This window comes from Aptenodytes forsteri, unplaced genomic scaffold (assembly GCF_000699145.1).
Source record: "Aptenodytes forsteri isolate BGI_AS27 unplaced genomic scaffold, ASM69914v1 Scaffold46, whole genome shotgun sequence".
Classification (NCBI taxonomy): Eukaryota; Metazoa; Chordata; class Aves; order Sphenisciformes; family Spheniscidae; genus Aptenodytes; species Aptenodytes forsteri.
This window is the reverse complement of record NW_008794774.1, coordinates 6,859,030-6,882,272: the sequence shown is the minus strand read 5'-3', so window position 1 is coordinate 6,882,272 and position 23,243 is coordinate 6,859,030. Positions and strand designations below refer to the sequence as shown.

Here is a 23,243-nt window from a genome sequence, read left to right as displayed (position 1 = left end):
CCCTCTCTCTCCCCCTCCTTTTTCCTTTTCAAACCCACGCCACCTGCCATTACGCTTTCCAAGTTCAGGTTGCTCCTACCATAAATAAAACATTTGATCGATCGTCTGGTGTCATTTCACCTTAATTTAGCCCGAGGGAATCACAAAACCACTGCGACACCCTGAGGTACCCAGGCTGGGTCGTGACAGGCGGTTTATGATCCTGCTCATGGGTTTAACATTTCATTCTTCCAGTGGCCCTAATAACTGCCAAGAGTTTACAGAAACCAAGATAAACCATCCCATTTTATAAAATTGTCAAGGGCAGGTTCTGGAAACAGATTGCTTCAGTCTAAGTTTTGAATTAGTCTACTTTTTACATCACTACCTCTTGATTTATTCCAAATACCATAATGGGACTTCAAAGATAGCTGCCATTATGTCCTCCCTTTTTCTGAATCGGGGCTTATTCAGATTACAAAAGTGGATCAGTAAAAGTCGTGTTGTGATTGCACCTACCTGTTTTTACAGGAAGATGTAATAGGCATCGCTAATTTAGTGAGTCCCTTCTGCCATGTTTTTTGTTTTGTTTTGGGTTTGGATTCTTTCTGATGGCTTAATTCAGAAGGTAAGGCTAAGTTAGAGGCTTCCCACCCTTTGCCTGACCCATCCCTTCCACTGCAGTTCACGGAGGTGGCAAATTAGCTGGCACATTACCCAGGGTGCTTCTGCGCCGTTAAAGCTCTGGCCCAGCCAGATGTGTGAGTGCAGGACCAGCAGAGAGGCCTTCCCCTACTGCATCTTTCTTCCTCGTTCCGTACAAGCGTGCTGACAGTAAAAGGCTTGCAGCCTGTTTGTCCACCGGTCCCTTCTGCTTGTGTGACTGGAACCAAGGGAGGTATTGAAGCACTGGAAGTTTTGAACAACAGGCTAGACAAAAATCTTCCTGGGGTATTTGTGAAGGGCTGAGCCTGCTTTTGAGCTGCTGGTGGTTTAGATGACCTCCTGAGAACCTTTCTAGCCCCGTTTTGCTACGACTTCTTGAGAGCAGACATTATACATTGCTTTTGCTGACTTGATCAACTTCTCTCCTTTTAGCAAAGGAGATCGCAATTAACAAAGGTAGTCCAGGCACTGTGGTCAGCAAGATAGACCACATCACACCTCTGTGGAGATACTGTGTGCAGCTGTGATGGTACAATATTGAAACATAAAGTTATCTGTTTGCTTAGGACACTGTGATCATTGCTTTGTGCACTGTCAGCTGAGAAGCAGACCACATCCCTGTAGATGGAAGTATCAAGAGTGTATCACTCCAAAATGTTCATGTGGAGAATCACATTGCAGTGCTGGCTGGGTTTCTGCAACAAAGTAGGTCATCTTCCCTTCTCTGCAGTCCTCTTACAATTCCCACTTTTCCTTTGAAGTTTTTCCCTTCGCAGTCTCTCCCTAAGCAGCTGTCTGCTTATGACTTTTTCCTTCTTACCTGCTAGTAAGGCTATCATTCACAGCCTGCTTCCCACTTCTCTCATGAGCAACTTAGCATTTTCCTCTTGTCAGTGGAACATCTTCCCTGAAGATGTTCTCCTCCATAGCCCTTTTTTTTTCCCCCACAGATGTCTAGCAAGACACTTGTTTTGCATCCCAGCTTTTAAGTAATTTCTCCAAGTAGTCATTAATGTCAATAATGGGTATCATCACTTCTGTGCAAACACAATTTCCAGCCTTGTGCAGATTTTGCCCTCTGGTTCGTAGTTTAAATATGCACTCTTTTTTTTTTTCTCTCAGAAAACAGTTTCTTCCAGGCCATGTCACTCGTCACTGTAAACTAGCATCTGCAAGGGCTTGTAGCTTCCTTTTTGTGGAGAAAGAGCACCTGACACAATGTGGTTAAAAATGATACATTTCAAACATAGTGAGGTCCTACAGCCAATAATGTAAATATTGAGTGTATCTAGTGTTTTAGAATAACCTTTATCTTTTTACATTAGATGTCAACTTTTTTTATCCATTTGTTTTTGCTTTCTTTTTGTACTTATATAGTTACTGATTATGTCTTTTAACACTTGAATTTTCCATACCCTGACTGTATTGCACAGTTCTTTCTTGACCAAAATATGTTTTACATTTTATCCAGTCCCATGAAAGTCATTCAAAAACAACTTCCAGACTCTTTAGGTTCCTTGAACTCTCCATGTTCCCCGCTGATCCCAAGGTTATACAGAATATGAGCATCAAAACAACTTGCTTAGAACTTTGTTCTTGCTTTTTTGAGTTGCAGATATTTTCCTTCTTCTTTAGCATTTATTAAGCTGATCACTTTGTAATTGTAAGAATGTTTCATATAGTCTATGAGATAGATAAATTCAAAATAAGTTTTACAGGATTAACGGACTTAACAGAATCCATGCAACAAAATAAAGCTGCTATATTTACTTTGTCATTGAGGTAGGAACCCTGACATAAACAAAGATATTTGGGATAATTGGAATAGAGACAGGACCACAGTACTTCTCAATGTTTTATAAGAAGCTATGGAGGAGAAGTAGAGTAACTCCTTTGTATCTTTTAAAAGATAATTTGGACTATTTCAGTAGACCATTCCAGACTCTGGCAGAAGTAGGTGTAAAAACCAATGAACTTAAAGAATGGTATGTGGACTTTCTGCTCACTGGTTATCTCTTTTTTTCTGGTCAAGCATATGAAGAAGAAATGTGAATAGTTAATAGTGATGTAGAGAAATTGCAAATTTCAGAGCTTCTTTTCGAATTCTAAAAACAATGCAGAGAAGTAAGCTAGATGCTTTAAAAAGGAGTCTTCATTTTGACACTTTAAAAGCTGACACTGAGTGCTTCAGAAAGATAAATCCTGTAACTCTGGTAAGTCACAGATTGAACCAATTAATGTATGTGATGACATGACACATGCAATCTGGTTTCTAAATAGGCAGTCAAGTACATTGTGGTCAACAACAAGCTATGTAATATAGCATGCTTTCTCTCACTGCTGAGTTTCTTGGGGCAAATTCTCACAAATTAAATTGTGATCCAAGGGCCTGGGAACCTTTGAGACCCCTGAAAGGATTAGAATATTGAACGAAGGACTGTCAGGTCTCCTCAGTAGGGGAAAGCCCCTCAGTAAGTTCTGGCAGCTAATAAAAATGGTGACCAGGAACAAACTTCTGCCAGAGCTAAGGTTCAGACAGCATCCAGATACTACAGGGTCTGATAATATGCCAGTCATCTGCCTCTTGGGTTTGTTAAGAGAGATACATCCTATGTGAGCCCTACATCTGACAAACCAGCTACTGAAAGGTTAAAAGACATGGTGTGCTTGAGGGTGAGCACAGGCAAGAAAACGCAAGGTGTTTTTTTTCTGCCCGTGCTTTGAGAAAGCCAAGCTTTGGGCTGCCTCTGTGCAGGCCTTTGCTTTGTTTGAACTAACTATTGCATCAGGAATGAAATGGTAAACTTTCCAGAAGGCAAGGAAGACATGCATTTTAAAAGAAAGGTACTTATGTTGGAGAAAGGTGGACACAGAGCAGGCAGTGTCTCTCTAGGCAACTTTCTGCATGCTGAGGGTAAGCAGCAAGGAGAGAGTGAGCCAGTCAGAATATGGGTTGGGAAGGTGATTAACTATGTGTGCTCCACAGTATACACACCACTGAATTTTGTCTGGGTTCCACCTTTCTCCCCTCCCAGTGGTCAGCATTGTGGGCATTACTGGAAACTAATTTCCATCGTGGTTTCCATCTCTTAGGAGAGTCTGGGAACATGAAGGTCTAGCCATGATCATGCTCATGGGAAATAAGCTGGGACATTGGCAATTTACAAAGCCCAGTCCCTTTGGAGAGCACAGATGCTCTTATTTACAGTTAGTACTTCCCTGCCAGGGCAATCAGGCCAAGTCCTCATCTCCAGCTCTGTCCGCAATCCATTCTGTGTCCAGCCTGTGTGTGTAAGCATAGAAATGAGAGGAAAAAAATTCAGTGTCTGAGTCACCAGACTGCCACCAACTACCCCATGTCCCTGTGCCAAGGCAGGATCAGCTATGCCCTGGGCTATATAAATGCCTATAGCTTCTCCAGCTGCTCCTTAAACACCTATCTCCATGAAGAGATAGGGGTTCTGAGCCCCCACAGTCAGTCTACTCTTGTGCCTCCTGCACCTCACTTCTCCTAAATGCCCTGTCTGAATCTTTGCACACTTCCTTCTACATACTTGCATCCTGTTAATGCCCATCTCGCACTGCTTTTTAAGGCTGACAAAAGCCTGTTTCTCCACACAGGCCATTTTTTCCCAACTGCTGGTAATCCTCATTGCTATCCTTCTCTGAGGGAAAGTATTTCTTCCTTACAGATCATTTTTTTCAGTATGCCATTGTCTTTTTTCTTTTTAATGCGGCGATGCCTTATCGTATTATAATTGGCTTCTGATCTACACTAACCCTTCTGTTTCTTGTACGAAGAACTGCTCATTTCCTAGTTATTCTGCATTCAGTGTTGTCAATGATGCCTGTATATGTGTAATACCTTGCTGTTACTCAATTTTGTTCTATTGTCTACAATTCAGCAAGCTACCTTTGGATTTTAGACCTGTTTTTCAAGGTATTAGTGAACTTTCCCAGACTTCAGTTTATCAATACCTTCCATGTGGCCACTGCTGAGCAATTAAACAGAAGGTGACCCAGGAAAGACTCCCTGCTGAACTCCACTTGACACCTTCTTCTGGTTTTATAATGGACCACCTAGAACATCTCAGAAGCAGCTATCCAAACAATTTCACACTAATCCACAGAATTTTTATCAAACCCAGGTTTTCTAGCACTTTTATAATAATGTCCTGTCAGACAGTGCTAGAAATCTTATCAGTATCAAAATCTAACAGTATACCGTTTCTTCCGTAGCCACAGGGACAGCAAATACCCTATTGTAGAAGAAAACTAAATTAGGCAGACACAACTTGCTCTTGACAAACTCCTACTCACCTCCTCACTATATGCTGGGAGTTTACAAACAGTTTTTTATGGTTCCTGAGTTTGTGGGCACAGAAGTCACCTCCTTCAAACTTCAGTCTTTCTCAGCTTGCACTGTGTTTAGCTGACAGCCAGGTGTATGGTGATACAAGATTTCCAATTGCCCCTCTTGGGGAAGTTTCTGCCTCCTGAGTTTGGAGAAAAAGGCAGGTTTGTGTATGTTACAGCAAAGTAATTCCTCCATCTCTGGAACAGAAACCTGTGAAACTCCTTCCATGTGTAATTGGCTCCTGATGCTGCAGCTGGTACGAGCCACAGTCAAAGCCCATCCAGAACTTGAGCATTGCTTTGGTTTCCTTCCTGGGTAAGTTCTCTGTTATTTTAACAACATGGTTCTTGAGACAGCTTGTCTCAGAGGTGTGGCTTCTCTACCTGACCATCTGTCTTGCACAGCTTGTAGGAAATTATCTCTACAGCTCTTGTCTCTGTCAGATTTGGTCAAAATAAGCCAGGAGCTCTGAAGTTATCAGAGAAATGCAGGGGTACGATGATGTTCCCCTTGTTTCCATGGGAAACCATGTCAATAATCTCCAGGGCAGGCTGAGTGACAGGACAATATATGAGCCAAAACCAGCTGGTTTTGACATCTTGCCAACTACAGATATTAACTCTGAGTGAGTCACATTCTTGAATTATAGCTATGCTTTCACACAAGTTATTTCAAGCCTGATCACATTGGCTTATGGGGATCCACAAATGTCTCGAAGAAGGTCTTTTACGTGCAGCAAGAGGAACTGCGGTAAAAGGGAAGTAGGAGGGGAGGAGCATGTGCAAGGCTACTACATACAGCCATAATCTCCCTCCCTAAATTGGGAGCACAGTCTTCGGTAACAAATACTGAAGATTCACACTTTGCTCTCCCAGACGTACTCCGACCTAGTTTTCTGGATTTGTGGAAATACAGGCCACTCATTTTTAGCCATTTCTTGCTACTTGTCCCTGTTGCTTCATGGGCTTGCAGTTTTCCGAGTATTTTCTCTACTTGCAAAAAATCAGTTTGCTCAGCAAAGTAATCTTTATCTCATTAACTAATGGTCTTCTATCTAATGCAGTCTCCCTCCTCCTCTAACAGTCAGAACTGCTGTTACTTGTGTGAGAGAGAAGTCATCCTTACTATACTGGCAGCTGCATTCTCCACAAACACGATGTATGAAAAGGCAAACAATATTTATTCCAAATGCAATTTAATGTTGCAAAGTATTACATGCTTTCCACAAACATTCAGTATACAGACTTCAAGGGAGATGGGAAAAAAAAACCCCAACACCACTCCTTACATGCTATTTATTGAGTTTTTAGTGACTGTGAATTGGGCAAGTGTTTGCCATCACTGAGAGCTAAACATCCTTTCTTAAATAACCTGAAGTTTAACATTCAAGGAATGATGGATATCACACGCCAATATACAGAATCTACATTATGCTCAACACACTATTGCATCCCACTAATTAAACTAAAATACTAATTGAACCTAAGGACTAGGAACCCACTCACTTCCTGCCTGCAAGGGAAGAAAGCATTCTGGGGCTTTAAAACCTGAGGGTGCATATACATCACTTTATACTCCAACATAATACGGCTATTTGTGCACAAGTCTATTCATCTGTATGATCATGGCAGTGCACAAACCCCTCTGTATGCCAATCACATACTTCTTTGGGTACTAATGTTATCGTGAACTGGAGCCTTAGTCCAAAGTGCAATCTGTGAAGCTGTGAATCTGGTAAAAACGGCATGTTTTTTCTTTTTTGAAATAAATGTAGCTTTTGTCAGAACATATAAGTTAATATTAATTTAATGTAAAGTGCAGTAGCTACATCTAAAAGTGGTGGGCTGCTGTTACAGTGGAATAATCCCAACCAGTTCTACAGTGGAGCTTTGAATATCAGATAGTGATCTTTGTTCACAGAATCTCCTATGAAGAGTATGAAGGCTAGAGGTTAGTTAATAAAAATAAAGGAGATGATTCTTGGCCTGTGCCTGCATGCATTCACCTCTGCAATAGCTGAATGCACTACTACCATTTTTTAAATTATAAAATTACTTCTTTGTGAGCAGTCAGACTCTGCAGAGCAGAACACAGCAGTTGACAGCAGGTTGATTAGAGCCCTTTGAGTCAGAGGTTGCTTTCAAACAAAATATGAAGTAGGAAGGCTCCAGTCATTTTGAACAGTACATTATGTCTGCAGTTACTAATTTCGCAAGCAATACTGAAAATAACTTATTTACCATAACATAATAATTTAGCAAACAATATCAAAAAATCTTACTCAAAGTAGGGCCATGTCAGGCATCAGCAACCTTAGCTGGGTTCCAGCCAGCAAGCCTATCTGTAATAAGGATCTAATCACATGACTTTTAATACCTGAGAAGTGTTTGAAACTGAGCATTTCATTATTAGGGAGAGAGGAGAGAAAAGGAAAAAGCAGATGTGTTTCAAAGAGTAACAAACATTACTGTATGAATTTTTACAAACAAGTTTCATACAAAAATTATATGACTGTCTGTCCATAAAACAAGTTTCTCTTAGACAAATCTACTATCAAGTGGTATAAATTTGCATTGTTCCACTGGACAGATTTTGCTACTTTTATGATCTGTCAGTCAATCTGACAGTAGGCTACTTACCCGCTTTGAAGTTCTCAAGACAACAGTAATATCTCCCACTAACAACTTTGCTCTAAGTGTAACAGCATACACCTTAGCTCTTGTTTTCTAAGCATAAATTTCAATACAAAAGTTATCTGAAAGGTTTTACAGTGCTTGAAAGTTAATTCACCCCAAAGTTCTTGTTAAAAGCCACTTTCCTAAAGATGATACTGTATATAAATTTTCACATTGATAAAAAACAAGTACAACATGAGACTTCTCAGCAAAGCACAGAGGAAATGGTATTTCCTAGTCTAATATTCAAAAAGGAAGTATCACTTTAATAAAAGTATACATCCAAAGCCTTAATGCACTTACAATTCTGATATTAGGTGGAATGTACACAGACCCTACTTTCTCCAAGACTGCAGCTATTAGCAGCTACAATTGCTAATATTTGAAAAACATGCCTGCACTTTGCATCATTTTTTAAACAGACCTAGTACAAATTGCTTGCAAGAACCATAGCCATTCCTGAATCTCAACCCCAAAGTATATAACCTTAAAACTAAATGGATCTAGACATCCTTTATCTTTACAAAACAGGCTGAAAACAAACAGAAAATTTCAATCTACGATTCTTTTGTAAGAATGCAAGACTCAATGTCACATTTCATTGCTCACTGAAATCTAAGTCTTCTGCTTGGTTTCTAAGTGGTTATCTACTTTTCCTAAGTATTACAATTCTGATATTAGGTGGAATGTACACAGACCCTACTTTCTCCAAGACTGCAGCTATTAGCAGCTACAATTGCTAATATTTGAAAAACATGCCTGCACTTTGCATCATTTTTTAAACAGACCTAGTACAAATTGCTTGCAAGAACCATAGCCATTCCTGAATCTCAACCCCAAAGTATATAACCTTAAAACTAAATGGATCTAGACATCCTTTATCTTTACAAAACAGGCTGAAAACAAACAGAAAATTTCAATCTACGATTCTTTTGTAAGAATGCAAGACTCAATGTCACATTTCATTGCTCACTGAAATCTAAGTCTTCTGCTTGGTTTCTAAGTGGTTATCTACTTTTTTCCTAAGTATAACTAGCAGAGTACTGGACTATTGTTCATGTCACTTTGCAATGCATTGGTGAGAAGTTAACTCTCAAATTAGACGTACAGCTAGGCACCTACGAGTTTTTATAGTTTAATCACACTGTCAATCTATGTTGACCTGAGCTCTTACTGAAGTTAATATTCACACTTCTGTGTGAGCTTCAACGCCAAATTCAAGACCAAACGTGTCTCCAGAGGTAGAGAGGGATTTCTGTGCCATTTTTTAAGAGGGAAATATGCAGCATACAAATGTCCACAGGTCAGTGGAAATACAGAAAAATTCAAATCCCTTGAACTCCTATTTAGTTTTGGGGACTGAATCTTCTGTCAGCTATTCCTGCATTTACACTGCCTAACTGCACTGATCCAGTTACCCAGTTACAAACACTTTGCACTGGTCTCCTGTTGTACTTGGGGAAGCAACCACATACTCCGTGACCCAATGTGATGCACAGCCGGACTCCCTGTGTTACACACCAGGCTGGGAGGAGCACGTGCTTCGAGCACACTCTTGTGGCCATGTGCAAACACATCAAAATCAGAGCTAAGAAGGACACAGGATGGCATGTAGGCATCTTGGACTGGCTTCTTTCGCAACAAAGGCCTTAAGCCAGAAGTCACAAAAGAAGTGAATCGAGCACCAGAGTTGACCTACTGCAGAAACATCATTCCTTGACCCTGGTATTTGGAAAGAGCTTTTATCAAGAGAAATGCTACATTGAAAACACAGTGCAAAACAAAGCCAACCAGAGAAGCTAGTGGTTACTTTAGTGTTAAAGTGCCTCCCCCTTCCTACTTGCTCTCCCTTCTCCAGAGAGAGGAAAGAACACACTTGCCTCCTCTTTCTGTGACACCTGACGTGCTGCATATCTTAGGAAGAAGATAAAATACAACCCTATTTGTTTATCATTATTTAAATACTGTCTGTGTTGGAATGTAAGTTGAAACTCCATCCCCATTCCATGGCCAACTTCACGTGATCTTCACAGGTGATTTCTTGTGTGCGCAGAGGAGGGTGACGTATGGAACCCCAATGAACGCCCATCTTTCACTGGGCCAGAACTTTATGACAGGGCCCTGCTCGGGGATCTCAGAGGCAGCATCGAAGTAAGCAAAGCAGACACAGCCCAGGTACGCCGCAAGGCAAATCAAAATGTGCCTAAGAATAGACACCCACCCCACCCCCCAAAAAAAGAGAAAAAAATCAGTAACATGACTTCAGTAAAGCAATCAACTATATCACCATGCTTTAAAATCAGTCTGTCCTTCACCTTCTTCCCCTGAGTCCCCCACAGGGTTGCTGTCTGCCCTCTGCATGCAGACAAAGAATACAGAGAATAAGGAAAACTACAAAACCGTAGCTTATCCTTGGTCTAAACTGGCTGCAGCTTTTTGGCCTCTCTGCACCTGACATATTTGTGTAGAAATGCTGAGATATGGCACCCTGAATACGAGAGCACAATTTGCTTGGTGGTAAAAGAGAAAAGGCATTAAAGTCCTTCACTACTCCTGCACTTCACCCTCAGTTGTTAACAGTGGAAGTTTAAGCTTTCACAGTGACTACTTCAGCTGAGCAGTGCTGTGGGATTTTTAGTAACCAGTAGGGCAAGGAATCCAGTTACAATTAATGAACTTAGCGTCTGAAGAATCTGATCAGGCCAAAGAAACTCCTAAATCTGCCACCTTGGATAGCGTGAGACTTGCTCTGGGCTTATGATCTTACCAGCAATTCTATCTAGCACTAACTAGAAATAGCCACCAGGCAGCACAGAAGGGTAATGTGGTGAGGACGTATCACATTTGAATCAAACTGTGGAGTTTATACACAACACTTACCATACACAGTGCAAATAGGGGAAGTTAAATGAGGACCAGATCTCACAAAACACTTTGTCACTGATCCAGCAGAAAAGTGCTAGCATCCACCAAAGACCTGAAAAGAGACCCAGTTTGTACACACGCAGGTTTTCACACCTGAGGAGAAAAACACAAAGAAGTTGTTATAAAACAAAACAAAATTTGCTTTGTAATGGCAGCTTGATGCTTTTTGGCTGTATGTATTTTAGGGTAAGATTCATAGTGCCAGGCACACATCCTTGAAATAGCTCCACCATAAATGTCCTTGACAGAAGAACTTTACTTACCGTAAATGTGGCTCTGATGCAAGGCAGTGGTGAGGTGACAAAACAAACCTTTTAATCAGTAGCTATGTTTTGGGTATTGTCTTAAATACCAATGTGCAAATGGTGGGCAAACATGAAAGCATTCCCATATCTAGGGAGGGATATCTAGGACAACAAGTGGTTAGTTAAGCATGCTGTCTGGTAACAACCAGCCACACAGCAAGTGCTCAGATTTGTTTGTATTTGTCACTATATAAAGATCGGTAAAAAAAGGAACTGGATGAGGTTTTTTTTAATTGGTTAGTTGATTTCCACCTCCCCAAGTTATAACAGTTCCAGAGAACTTGTAAGGTAAGAGCCTCTACCCAGAGGGCCCAAAGAAGCACGCTTTAATAGATGGCGCAGGCATCCACGTCTCAGACAGAATTCCTCATGTTAACTAAGCTGCAGTTCTCTCCCTCCACAAGAAACCTGACTTGTTCATATAGAGGTACACCAGAGAGAAAGAAAGCACAAAACATTTGCTTTTGTCACATGCAGTGTGGTCTGCAGCTGACCATCACTGAATACAACAGCAGATGCCAGGATACTTGCATAGCATTACCTGTGTTGCAGGTCTAATAAAAAGCTCACAATTTTATTTCCCTATATGATGCTTTGTTCTTTTCCACATCTTGGAACTATCCTAACAACTGTGCAGCTTTGCTCAAAAGGGTAGAATCTGGAAAAAGGAGGCATCAACATAATCTTCAGGTCCCAAAATGCTATTAAAGTCAATAATTACCTACACTTGCTATTTTGGGGTCAGACCTCTTGGTGCCAGTAGATGCAGCTCTGCTGTTACTGGTACCTATAAAGCAAAGCTAGACTGGGACATGACCAGCCCTATGTGGCCAAGAGAAGGCACGGCTCAGCTCCCCTGCTTTCTGCAAGAACAAAGCTATGATTTGGGATTTCCCCCCCTGCCTTTTTTTGTTCTTGTTGTTAAACTCTTGGTGAATTTCCCAGGGATCCGAGAACTGGTCAGTGCTCTTGGACAATTCTTGCTTCAATGAACTGCTCTTTTCAGGTCACTGATATGACCTCCCAAAAGCACTCCCAAACTTACTAATCAGATGACAGAATAATTTGTTTAAAGTGACTTGTTTGAGCTACATCTCAAGAGTAAACCAATAAGCCAAATCTCCAGCCAGTATAACAAGGAATATTCAGCCTTCATCAGGGTTACAGGCCCCTGTCTTCTCCTTCTACATCTTAGAAGGAAAAAAAAGTCAATGCCAAATGCCCCACAATCCCTTCCTCTGTCCCAAGGTCTTCAGGAGGGGCTCTTCTAATCCACACTCATCTTCTATGCCTTGCACCTCTGCCAAAAAGTTATTGGGAATGTCTCCATGCCTCTTCCTCTCCAGCAGATCACCAGCCAACCTTTCTCTCTGCTTCAACCCAGTCACACCAGTAGACTTGACACTGAATCACCAGTCTTCTTCCACACAATTCTTGGGCTCATTCACTGCATCTGGAAGGTGAGCAATGCCTGGCAAACAGGTCCTTTAAAGGGACACTTCACCTTGTGACACTCAGAAGCAATTAAAATGTGTATCCCTGGAGGACGGAGCTAGAATAGGCAAACATGTCTTTACTGTGTGCACTGCAGAGGTATTTATGGTTCGTGATCTTCTTTATACATGACTGTCCTTGACAACTGACTAACAGTGCAGTGCAGCACAGCCCAAAAAGCTCTTTGGTCCTTCTGTCTTCCACCCAAAATACTTCTTAGTCCAAAAACTGTTGTTCTCATTCGATACATTTACAGGGTTCTAATTTTTCCAACATTTACCGCTAATTGTCTCCATGGCCATACACAGCCTACAAGCCACAGGCTACCCTGCATTCACTGTCAGGGAAGTAGTAATGCCAGCTCTGTCCCCAAGCTCATATTTGTCACTACACCCTCCTGCACGTGAGATGATCTCCAACTACTCAGTTGGAGAAGGACAGGGGCAGAGAATGACTTCTGCCTCTCTGTGGTGGAAAAGCAGAACTGCCACTGGTACCAGAGCTTTGCTAAGGGAGCCTAGCTAAGCATTCAGAAAAATTAAAAACATACACAGAGTGCTCTGTCCAGGAACACTTTTCTGAATGTATTGCAGGAGCAGCAGTATACCTGCCTCTGGTGTATTGCAAGCTAAAGAATTAGTGGAGTTTTCCCTGTAGGATTTTTTTTTCACTCTTGGAATGCTATTTCAGTGGACATTTTAACAGGCATTTGGGATTAAGAAACTCCTAAGGCTGAGCAGAAGGCACCTTTATAGCTACTGGATTAATGACAGAAAAGCTACCAACTGCCTAATCTTGTTAACAGAGGATTTTTTCCAGTGTCCTTTGCGCAAGTTGGTTTTAGGATCTGGCTTTTCTTTTTTAAGCCATCTATAACTAATGTTGCATTCAAAATCATCACACCTATCTTTATGATTCAAAAAAGTGCTTCAACTACCAGCTAAACTGTCATCTCCTCCACAAGAAAGATATCACAATGATTGTTTTCATAACAAAAACACCTACATGACTGCCACAAAAATTAACACTCCACTTAGCACATAAACCAAAATGGCTTTTTTCTTAGGCCTGAATCCTCCAATCCATTTTGCAAACCACCAAGACACAGTAAGAGGGGACAGGGCTTGCCCAAGATGGCTTCAAGTTTGTCTGTGCTGCATACTGTAAAAAAGGCTTGTTTCTATAAAATAGCATCTTTACATTTAAAAAGGCTACAAGGAGCATGGAGAAGAGAAAGGGTAAGGAGATTTTTGAGCTGCCTATCAAGTTCCAGAGCGCAGCTACACTAATTCTTCCTTACACTCTTTTATGAGACACCCCAGTAAGAAATAAATCCAAGGTTTGGCAGTTTTATCAGTAAAACTATACTGGTAAATCCTCCTCATTTTGGAGGATTCATGCTTCTACCAAATGGCTAGACAGCATGGAGCCCTTCATAAAAGAAGAGGGAAAATCATTATTGGTCAAAAAACACCACTGTATTAAGCATACCAGGCTTAATTCCCTCCCATTAATGCTAAGGCAGATTTACAGTCTTCAGTGAGACACATAACTGTTCATAAGAGCAAGATGCTAAACTGTGTACCTAAGCGGATACATGCATGGATCAATTTTGTACATCTGACAGATAAAACTAGACTGCTGCAGTGGGAACTTGTGCATTCTGACAGAGGAAAGGGTGTGTGTATTGAGAACACGGAGGCTTTCCTGGACTTGTCTGAAGGACATAAACAAACACGTGCAACTGCATCCAATTTCATGTAAGAGGCTTGGCCTCAAACATCCAGCTCCTTTAGTCAGTGACCATGCCTGTCAATATCTGACTAGTTTGAATAGCAAGAGGAGAGGACAATTAACCTGCATGGTTCAAAGAGTTCAGGGCTGCAAAGGAAAACTGAAAGCTTACTTGAAGAAACTTTCCCAACGCAAGATCAGCCATAGAAATGGTACAGATTGTAATGACAGGTTTGCTCAGTACCACCATCAGGTACTGCAATTTATTTTTATAAACTTAAGACTAGATGCTGCAGGGTGTACTGCAGAAGACTACTCTAAGGCAGAAAGAGTCAAGCACAATGAGGAGAGTACAGTCTGCTGATCTGTGCAATACTCCTGGGTTTTCTGTGACCACGCATCATAGAATTTTCAGTTCCTGCAATGACTCTGCTTCAGATGGGCTGAGGACATGCTTGCTGAGGAGACAGGTGACTGCAAAGCTTCCTACCTGCCGCTGCTTTTACCACAATGAGATGTAATGCAAATACCACCTGGATGCTGGCAAGAGACATGGACCCAACCCATTTCTTTTATTTCTCAATAGACACAGGCACTGATCATTCAAGCTACCACTGAAACAGAACCTGTCAGCTGAGGGTCTAAAAGAGCAGTTCATGCTGCTGTGCACAGATCTGTGACATGCTCCTACCTTACTCTAGTCTGAAAGAAATTGGACCCCACAAAGCTCGCATTTCCATTTGTACCTTTTGCCTATACAATGCATGGTGTTTTCGGTTAAACACAAACAGCAGTTATTTAAATACCAGAGTTTCTGCAAACACTGGTGTGCCCCAGCCATTTGCTACCTGAGGGACTGGGCTGGTATGCACTTCCAGCAGCTTTATCTTCCAATGTCATGGCACCCCCAACAAAACACACCAGATTTTCTTCAAACCAGTGCAAGCTGCTGGATGTCGACTAACTGCTTGATTCATTTTGACACCGGTAACTCCCTTTATAGCCTAAGGAATATTTTAAACTTTTAACTAGCTTAACCTTTTAGTCAAGGGAATAAGGGAACCGTGAGCCACCTGCAACAGTGAAGCAGAGCTCCCCCACAGCCAGGTTTCTAGTAGGAGGATCAAATATGAACGGATAGCCCTGAAGCTAGGGTAAACCTTCACTGCTCAAGGCTCAGATGTCAGCTAAGCAACAGTATTCTAGCATCTATCTGCACATGGAGATAGTTACGTGCCTGATGATGACTCACTAAATCATACTAATTTGATGACATTATAATCTCAATGGTTATTTTGTTTGGACGAGCAAACCAAAGGATCCACATCCACTTTCTCCCTGATACCATCCCCTAGGAGAGCTTTTCTTTTTTTATGAAACACATGAAGGGATTTGTTTGGACAGAAATGAGAATAAAGTTTTACAATTTCTTTACCTTTCAAGGACAAGTATGCACTTACTACCTTTTGCTCTTTTGATCATCTCCTGCCCACAATACTTCCTAGCATACACTCTACCCTACCAGCTCCGCATTTAAGAACATAATGCTCTTTTGTGACAGTATTATCTCCTCATCAAGGACAAACGAGAGGCAGAAAATTCTCATTTGAAAAAACAGTGGTTCTGATTCACCAGAATTCTGTACAAGATTGAGACCAGCCTAAAACAGGAATAACAACAGGGAGTTTTGGTCTAACACATCACAAACTTCAGCACGGAACAGAAGAAACTACTCTGGAGGCTCTTCTCCTTCCTTCCCCAAATACCCGTTTCACAGACAAATTTCCACTGCAGACTGCCAGGACTCAGACGAGTAGCCCCCTACTGACCGTGGTAGTAGAGAATGGGAGAACCACAGGCATTTTAAATACTGCTTAGATTATTTTTTCTCCTGCAAAAAGGGATGAGATGACTCCTCTCCTCTGGGTTTACAAGAATGTATCTAATTTAAATCTCCTAGAGATCAGCATAGCTTAAAATAAAACCTTTAATTATTTGCCTTTTACACTTAGGAATTCATCAAAAAATATCATAGGTATTGCATCATCCCAATGCACAATTAAGAGGGCCATATGTCACTTTAGGTCCCTTTTTAATCACCAATTTAAAAGAAAGTTTATCTGCGTCCTTAATTCTCTCTCAAAAAACAGACAGGGAAACTCCACACATTTTAATAAGATATGACCTTTCAGAAGGAGTTTTAAAAAGCAAATATTTGTAGGCATACCAATTCCTAGTTTTGACACAATAGTATTCAAACTTATGAGACACTAACTATTTGTCCTTTAAAGTTTCTCAGGAGCTCATGCCTGGAAAACTGATACGTAGAGAGTTCACATAAATTATTCAGTGCCACAATCAGATCTTCATTTGCCCTGTCAGTAGTTCCTTGGTGCTTTCATCAAAATGAGACACCTCCACCAACATTCTTCAACTACCAACCTTCTCGTCTACAACTAATTTGCTGTCCTGGTTTCGTCTGGGATAGAGTTAATTTTCTTCCTGTTTACCGAGTTTCTTTGACCACAGAAATAAATGCTGCTCAGCAGGATGTCTAATGAGAAAAGGCTCATGAACACCTTTACAAAACATTGTTAGCAGAGGCTTCCACTGTATGGAGAAGCAGCGGCAGAATAGGGTAAGGTAGCAAACAGGAGAATCTCTGTCCTAACAGGAGCAGTCAGAATGCAGACATTTGGTCCTACTCTTGTTTTTGATGGACATTTACAAATGCAATATGTAAGAGCCAACATAAGTTGTAAAATCCTTCTCAGACACTGGAGAAGAGGGGAAAGGACAAGTTCATATGCTGGTACTCATCTGGTCCTTTTTGCAGTGGGTGAAGAGGTGCAAAAAAAAAAGTCTCTGGACAGCTGCTGGTATCGTTATCATAGTACGACTCTTTAAAATGTTAAGATCAGCCTCAGGTTCTTCTTTATTTGCATTCTGGTTTTATAGTTTCTAAGGCCCTGACTGATAGCTATCCTCTACAGCCTAGTGATTAACCTCACCTTTGTCAGTCTTGCTCCATCATATTATCCACGTCCGAAGACAAAGTGGTGTAAGACTCACAGTACAACTTTGAGAGCTGGAACATCTTCCATGCGTGCTTGGGCCTTGCTCCACATTCCCTCTAGTACCCAGACTGTGATCATGAGATCACCTCACCCTTATGCAGAATATAAGTTGTCAGTAGAGTGAAACCCTTGCCCTGATTCCACAATAAACAAACAAATTTGACTTAGATCAGGTTGCAGCAAGAGATATGTCGCAAGAAGACAGACAGTATCTGACCTTATAATGGCCTAGGGAAAAAAAAAAAATCCTTGCCAAAAATGTCTGAACTGGCAGAGCAAGTTTATACCAGATCCACACTTGCATGTGGGAGAAGCATTTCTGATCTGCTATCACAAGCACTGAAGCCAGATCTAGTGTATCACCACCACACAGTGGCCTAAGGATCTCAGAAGGCAACGCTGCATTCAGGAGAAATGTACTCACCTCTTCAACTCAGCAATGAGCAAAGCTGTGCAGGGAACACCCAGAGTCATTAGTGAGATGTTGTTGATGGCAGGCTTAATGAAGGCGAGGCAGGTAGTAACTCCAGACAGGACACCCACGGCAGCTTTAAATCGGCTCCTGAATAGTTTTTTTGGGGGGAGAAAAACAGCTTTTAATTCAAAACTTTTAATTACTAAAGCCAGAACTTAAAATTATTTTAATAATGTAACAAAATTTAGGTTTCTCTAGGTGTGTTCAGGAGGTGCAATGACAATGTGCATAAAATGGATGTGGATCTTGCACAGATTTGCATGTGCATGCAGAGTTAATTACATACACAAATCTTTGCTGGACTGTGGTCTCCTGAAACAGCCATGTATATGTATACATACACATGCACACACACACTAATCACTGGTTTCAAAATCCAAAGGCCACACTCCGATCTTCTTCCTCCCACAATAAGTCAGGAACAAGTCCACCTCTGCACACAGCACTGTACTTCCTCAAAGCTGTGTTGTGTCATCATTCTTCATGCTTTTAACATGGATTTTTAGAATATATTGCTACCATGAATTCCCCAACTTCTAGAGTCATGTTACAGTCTGTTTTATTTTCCCTTATCTCTTTTAAGCCTTACAGATACTGAAAACGACAAGGTAAGCAAGAACATTTCTTTTAACCAAATTCAACAGTAGGTGAGGGATTCCCACACTTTTTAAAGATTACAGTTTGGTATATTCTTAGCATAAATGAAATCACAATTGGGGCCTATATAGACAGCCTGACAACTTTTAAATTAAATATATGTTAACTGTTGTTTAAACTTCAAGTTTGGACTTTAAACAACCCATTTCCAGTCTGTGGCAGGACTATGCCAGACAGAGGATCATCAGGCTGCCCTTCAACTATTGCCCATAGCTTTACAAAACTAGTTGCTGTCCAAGGACGGCTCTTCTGTCTTTAATTCTATGTCTGAAGTAGGGTCTCAGTATACTTGTGCAGCACCATTCCCTGGCCACAAGTGTCATCACCTTCACCTTCACTAGCTCATTCCATCTGCCTTTTGCTTTAAAGTTTTTCTTTCTGCTGGAAGGCAATAAGTTACTTAAGTAGGAAGTTCTGATCTGATGTGAATGCCTTAATGACTAAAGACACCACAATTGGTCATGGTAGACAAAAACATTTGCAGCATTGAAAATCCAGAATGTGATGAGGATGAAGAAAGTGAAGACCACAGTAGTGTGCACAGGATAGATATAATATTAGAGGATTAGCTATGCAAAGCAAAAAAACAAAAAGATAAACCAAACCTGTTGTGGGTTAGGGTTTGTTGCCCAGTATGTCTTTCTTCTGTACACTTCAGAAAGGAATCAAGACCTTAACACGTAACTTGACAGATTCTCAGGAAGAAGTGTTCTGAGAAATTTAAGATAGGGGACATCCTTCACCTCATCTCAGTATTTTTATGAATCAGTTATAACCTGGGAGATTATTATTTATAGTTTTAACACCAAGTTCAATAGAAACAGGATTTCACCCAAAAATTGTTACTATTCCTTTTAAAAAGGATACAGCTTAACCTCTTGGCCCATACTATGAACCTACCCAGCACACTATCAGAAGATAGTGATAGATGACATGTAACAATCCCCTTAGGCTTCTAAGGAATAATTTACATGCAGTCACAGAAATTTTTCAAGGCTCTGAACTCTTCTTCACTTGAACTAAATGTCCAAAAGTCATGTCGTCGACCAAAACACCCCAGTAGAACCTGTTTGCTTGTTAAGTTGATGGTGTCCTGTAGCAGCACTGTGTGCTTGTATTGTAGCAGCAATATGCAGAAGTACTAAATTCACACGAACATGACAAAGCCATTAGACTGCATAGACTGTACATGGTAATTCAAGATACACTTTTCTCACTGCAAGCTATTTTGAGGAATGGTCGATGTAGGCACCAACCTTCTCTCCCCTCCCCCCCCCAGCAATTTCTAATCATGCACATGTCAAGGAAAAAAAACCACAAAAAACCCACAGGCAGTAACAATATAAGGAGGCAAGAGGCAGCAGCCTTCGCAATTTTCGGAGAGAAGAACATCGGTGCTGTAATTCAAACCTCTCCATTACCTCAACTTCTTTACTGCATAAAAGAGCAATATATACAAAGATTACAGCACAATTTTTTTACGGGGGGACAAACCACAACCAGATTCTTTAAACTGGCTACAATGCACTTTTTTTAATCCTGCAAGAAAAAAAAAATCCTTTTACAACAACAGTAGGCTTCTAAACAAATACTTAGCTTTTGAATACTTAAACACCATCCTTAACCACTGCCTTAAATATTCAGATGAAAATTCATCTGACTTCCATAGGTCCACTTCTATGTACACTTTAGGATATACAAAAGGAAGAATGAAAGAGGGTTTCTCTTACTTTACTTCAGCCACAACTTACGTAAACTACTCATGTAAAGGTCTCCCTAGAATCAACAAGAACAGGTACTTCCAGAGGCAAGACACCTCATCCCAAGAACTGAAGATACAGGGTGTAAATCCCACCATCAGCAACTGCACCCTCAGGAATTCTGAACAAAATGGGCTGAGATACAAGCAACAGGAAGAGAATGGAGTGAGAAAAGATAGCGGTGGCAGTGGCAAGGCTGGATGATAACTCAGTGCCATTACATGCAGGTTTAGGTGTTAGCATAACAAGTTTCAAGAAACATGAAAATGTACATGTATGATTTTATGATTACCTGTCATTCCGAAAAACTCTGGGCAGGTATCTCCTAGGGAACCACATGGCAAGAGCACACATCAGGACCCAGAGAATAGCCAGCTCATCTAGCATCTGGCCCAGGAAACTAAGGGTGGCGTGAAAGTAAACAGATCCAATGCCTGGAAGAATCAATCAAAAGGCAGTATGAATAATTGCAGTACTGTATAGACCAAAACACACTGCTCATGTTCAGAACCTCATAGCAAATGGCGGATACCATTTAGTCTAGAAAAGGTTATAAAAAAGAAAACCGGAAAACAAACGCCAACTTTTCTAAGAAGGCAATCCAAATCATCAGCACCTCATTAATTACGAAGCAAACACATTACAAAAGCAGCAGCTAAAGATGCCAGCTCCTACTAGAAAAGTAGATATATGTGAAAAAAATCACGTGCTAAAGTTAAATGCAAAACCAAATGCTGTTTCTGAATTTTCTCAATAGCACAAGAATGGGTAAGACAAAGATGAAAAGCAGCATCTGATGACTACTCTATGATATAGGTTTACAGGTGGAAAGTGTCACACTGCCCCACAGGGCTCTGATTATCCCTTTAAAAGTTCCCAGGCCCTCCAGGAATGAAAAAGCTTAAGAATCTCACATCTACAAAATAGCTAAGCCTTTGGGCCTTGTCACTACAATGCAAAACCTGTTATCCTCTTCAGTTGTGCTGGGCACTTTCAGCTCTCATTTAAGCAACAACAACAGTGGAAGGAGGGTCAGCACTACTGTAGAGTAAGCCCAGACGTAAACAAAAGAAGTTATGCAAAGGAACGCTAGGAAGGGAACAGAACTAAGGCCGAAGTTCCCACCAACCTCAAATTGCAAAAGGCATTTTCCTTTCAGAAACTACGGCTGCTTCAGCTTCAAGCAAGTACAAGCAAACACCTCCGTAGATGTCAGGATTGCTTTGTTTTGCAAAACAATCAAGCACAAACAGGAAAAACTGATTTCCTCTCTCAGTTCATACATAAGCAGGCAAACAGAGACGAACCAACTTACCAACCACAACTAGCAGAGTCCATATTAAATATATTCCACTGTTGAAGCAGGTTGCGTATTGACGGAACAAGCACATACATATGGGTGGTAAAACAAAAAACAAGACGTTGCTTATCTAGGGGAAAAAAAAAACAGTATCACAAGGACAGAAAATAAACAAACCTTAAATATTCATAGGCTGCCTAAGACATCTATAAAAACATTGTGTCATCCAGTGAAACCCCAGCTCAACAAATTATGGCCCTCAGTTTCTGCCAAAGCTGAGCTGTTTTTGCAAAGCATCAACTTGTTTTGTTTAATATCATTAAACTAATAACAGCATAAAAACTCTAAGCAACATAAAATGTGGCTAGTCACATCTTTAAATTACATTTCAAGTCTAGTGCCAGAGGAATTTTATTGAGAGTCTGCAAATACTCAAGACTGTTGCAATCCAGAGCCTACAAGAGCAACCAGCTGAGAAACAGGACGTCCTGGCAAGTGACCTGTCCTCTTAATGGTGTCAAGCTTAGCATGGAAAAAGCACTAGAAGTACTGGCACTAGACAGGGCTAGTCAAGCTTTCTGGAGGTCAAGTCACTGAGCAATAGCTATTGTCTGGAAGGTCTGAAATACAAAGCTAAGCTAAAAGAGTTAGAACCCTTTTTGTGCAGGGTAAAGAGAGCCTGAAGCTGTACATCCTTTTACACTTTATTTTTCCTCTTGGTTCCCCATTACAGAAACAACTGAGTATGATTGAAAACTAGTTATAGAGAGGTGAAAAGGCTGATAATTCAGACCATTGCTAGCTTTTTTTAGTTTTATATGTAACAGTTGAACAAAGACATATTTCCTCATGATTACCAACAATCCAAAGCATGATTCTCTAGTTAAAGGCTGAAAACACTTTACCAGCAATTAGCAGGAGCTGCCACTGTAGTGATTACTTGGTTCTCCCTGGAAGGAGCTGCCACTGCTGAGGGCCAGCTGTGGCACTATAACTGAGCCACTCTACTGCTGCTTCACAACGGGACAGGGGACAGGACAAGTTCCTCAGCTTCCTCATGTTCCCCTGCCTAGCACAAGCACAAGAGAAAATCATCCCCAGCAACATTCCCCTAAAGCAGACATAGAAAACAACTCTGGGACAAGAGCACTCCTTTGGGACAGATCGCCTCTTCGCAGAGACTTACAAACTTTTACTGACATTAATAAAATCTAGTGGAGAAAGGATTCAAGAAAGACATACGAAGAAGGCATTTGTTCGTTCAGCTACTATTGTCCACCACTCAACATGGTCTGAGAACAGAGCTTACAATGATTAACATGGACACATCTCATTTAACATTTGCAAGGCTCATCAAAACATACTCCTACGCTGGCATTCAAAATAACAATGATTACAGAAGCAGTTTCTCAGCACCGTCTACTTCATGCCTGACACCTTCCCTCACAGTGAGGTACATCCTCACAGACAAGCTGCATTTCCTTCCAAAGTCTTGGCTTTTAGAGTTCATTAAAATACTTAGAAAGAGCCATCACCAACGCAGTTTATAGCTGCAAATCATAGAATCATAGAATAGTTTGGGTTGGAAGGAACCTCTAAAGGTCATCTAGTCCAAACCCCCTGCTGTGGGCAGAGACATCTTCAACTAGATCAGGTTGCTCAGAGCCCCGTCCAACCTCACCTTGAATGTTTCCAGGGATGGGGCATCTACCACCTCTCTGGGCAACCTGTGCCAGTGCTTCACACCCTTCAGTGTAAAAAATTTCCTTATATGTAGTCTAAATCTACCCCCCCTTTAGTTTAAAGCCATTCCCCCTTGTCCTGTCACAACAGGCCCTG

At 41.1% G+C, this 23,243-nt stretch overlaps 1 protein-coding gene across 1 annotated transcript; it reads right to left on the bottom strand.

The window, feature by feature from the left end:
• Positions 1–9,384: 9,384 nt before the first annotated feature.
• On the bottom strand, positions 9,385–21,528 carry ACER2 (alkaline ceramidase 2). Its single transcript, XM_019470769.1, has 5 exons — positions 21,420–21,528; positions 20,397–20,538; positions 17,637–17,774; positions 10,558–10,695; positions 9,385–9,880 (listed from the first exon to the last, which is right to left on the bottom strand). The coding sequence occupies exons 1-5, from the start codon at positions 21,493–21,495 to the stop codon at positions 9,694–9,696; spliced, it is 681 nt and encodes a 226-aa protein (XP_019326314.1). The 5' UTR covers positions 21,496–21,528; the 3' UTR covers positions 9,385–9,693.
• Between the last annotated feature and the right edge of the window lie 1,715 nt (positions 21,529–23,243).

Bases quoted from the DNA above. Each gene is read 5' to 3' on its own strand.
- ACER2 (XM_019470769.1), bottom strand. From the start codon at position 21,495: ATGTGCTTGTTCCGTCAATACGCAACCTGCTTCAACAGTGGAATATAT. The intron at 17,775-20,396 runs GTAATCATAAAA...AAAACTATTCAG, and splicing joins AGAGTTTTTCGGAATGACAG to GAGCCGATTTAAAGCTGCCG. The intron at 10,696-17,636 runs GTGAGTACATTT...TTTTCTCCTCAG, and splicing joins CTCATTGCTGAGTTGAAGAG to GTGTGAAAACCTGCGTGTGT.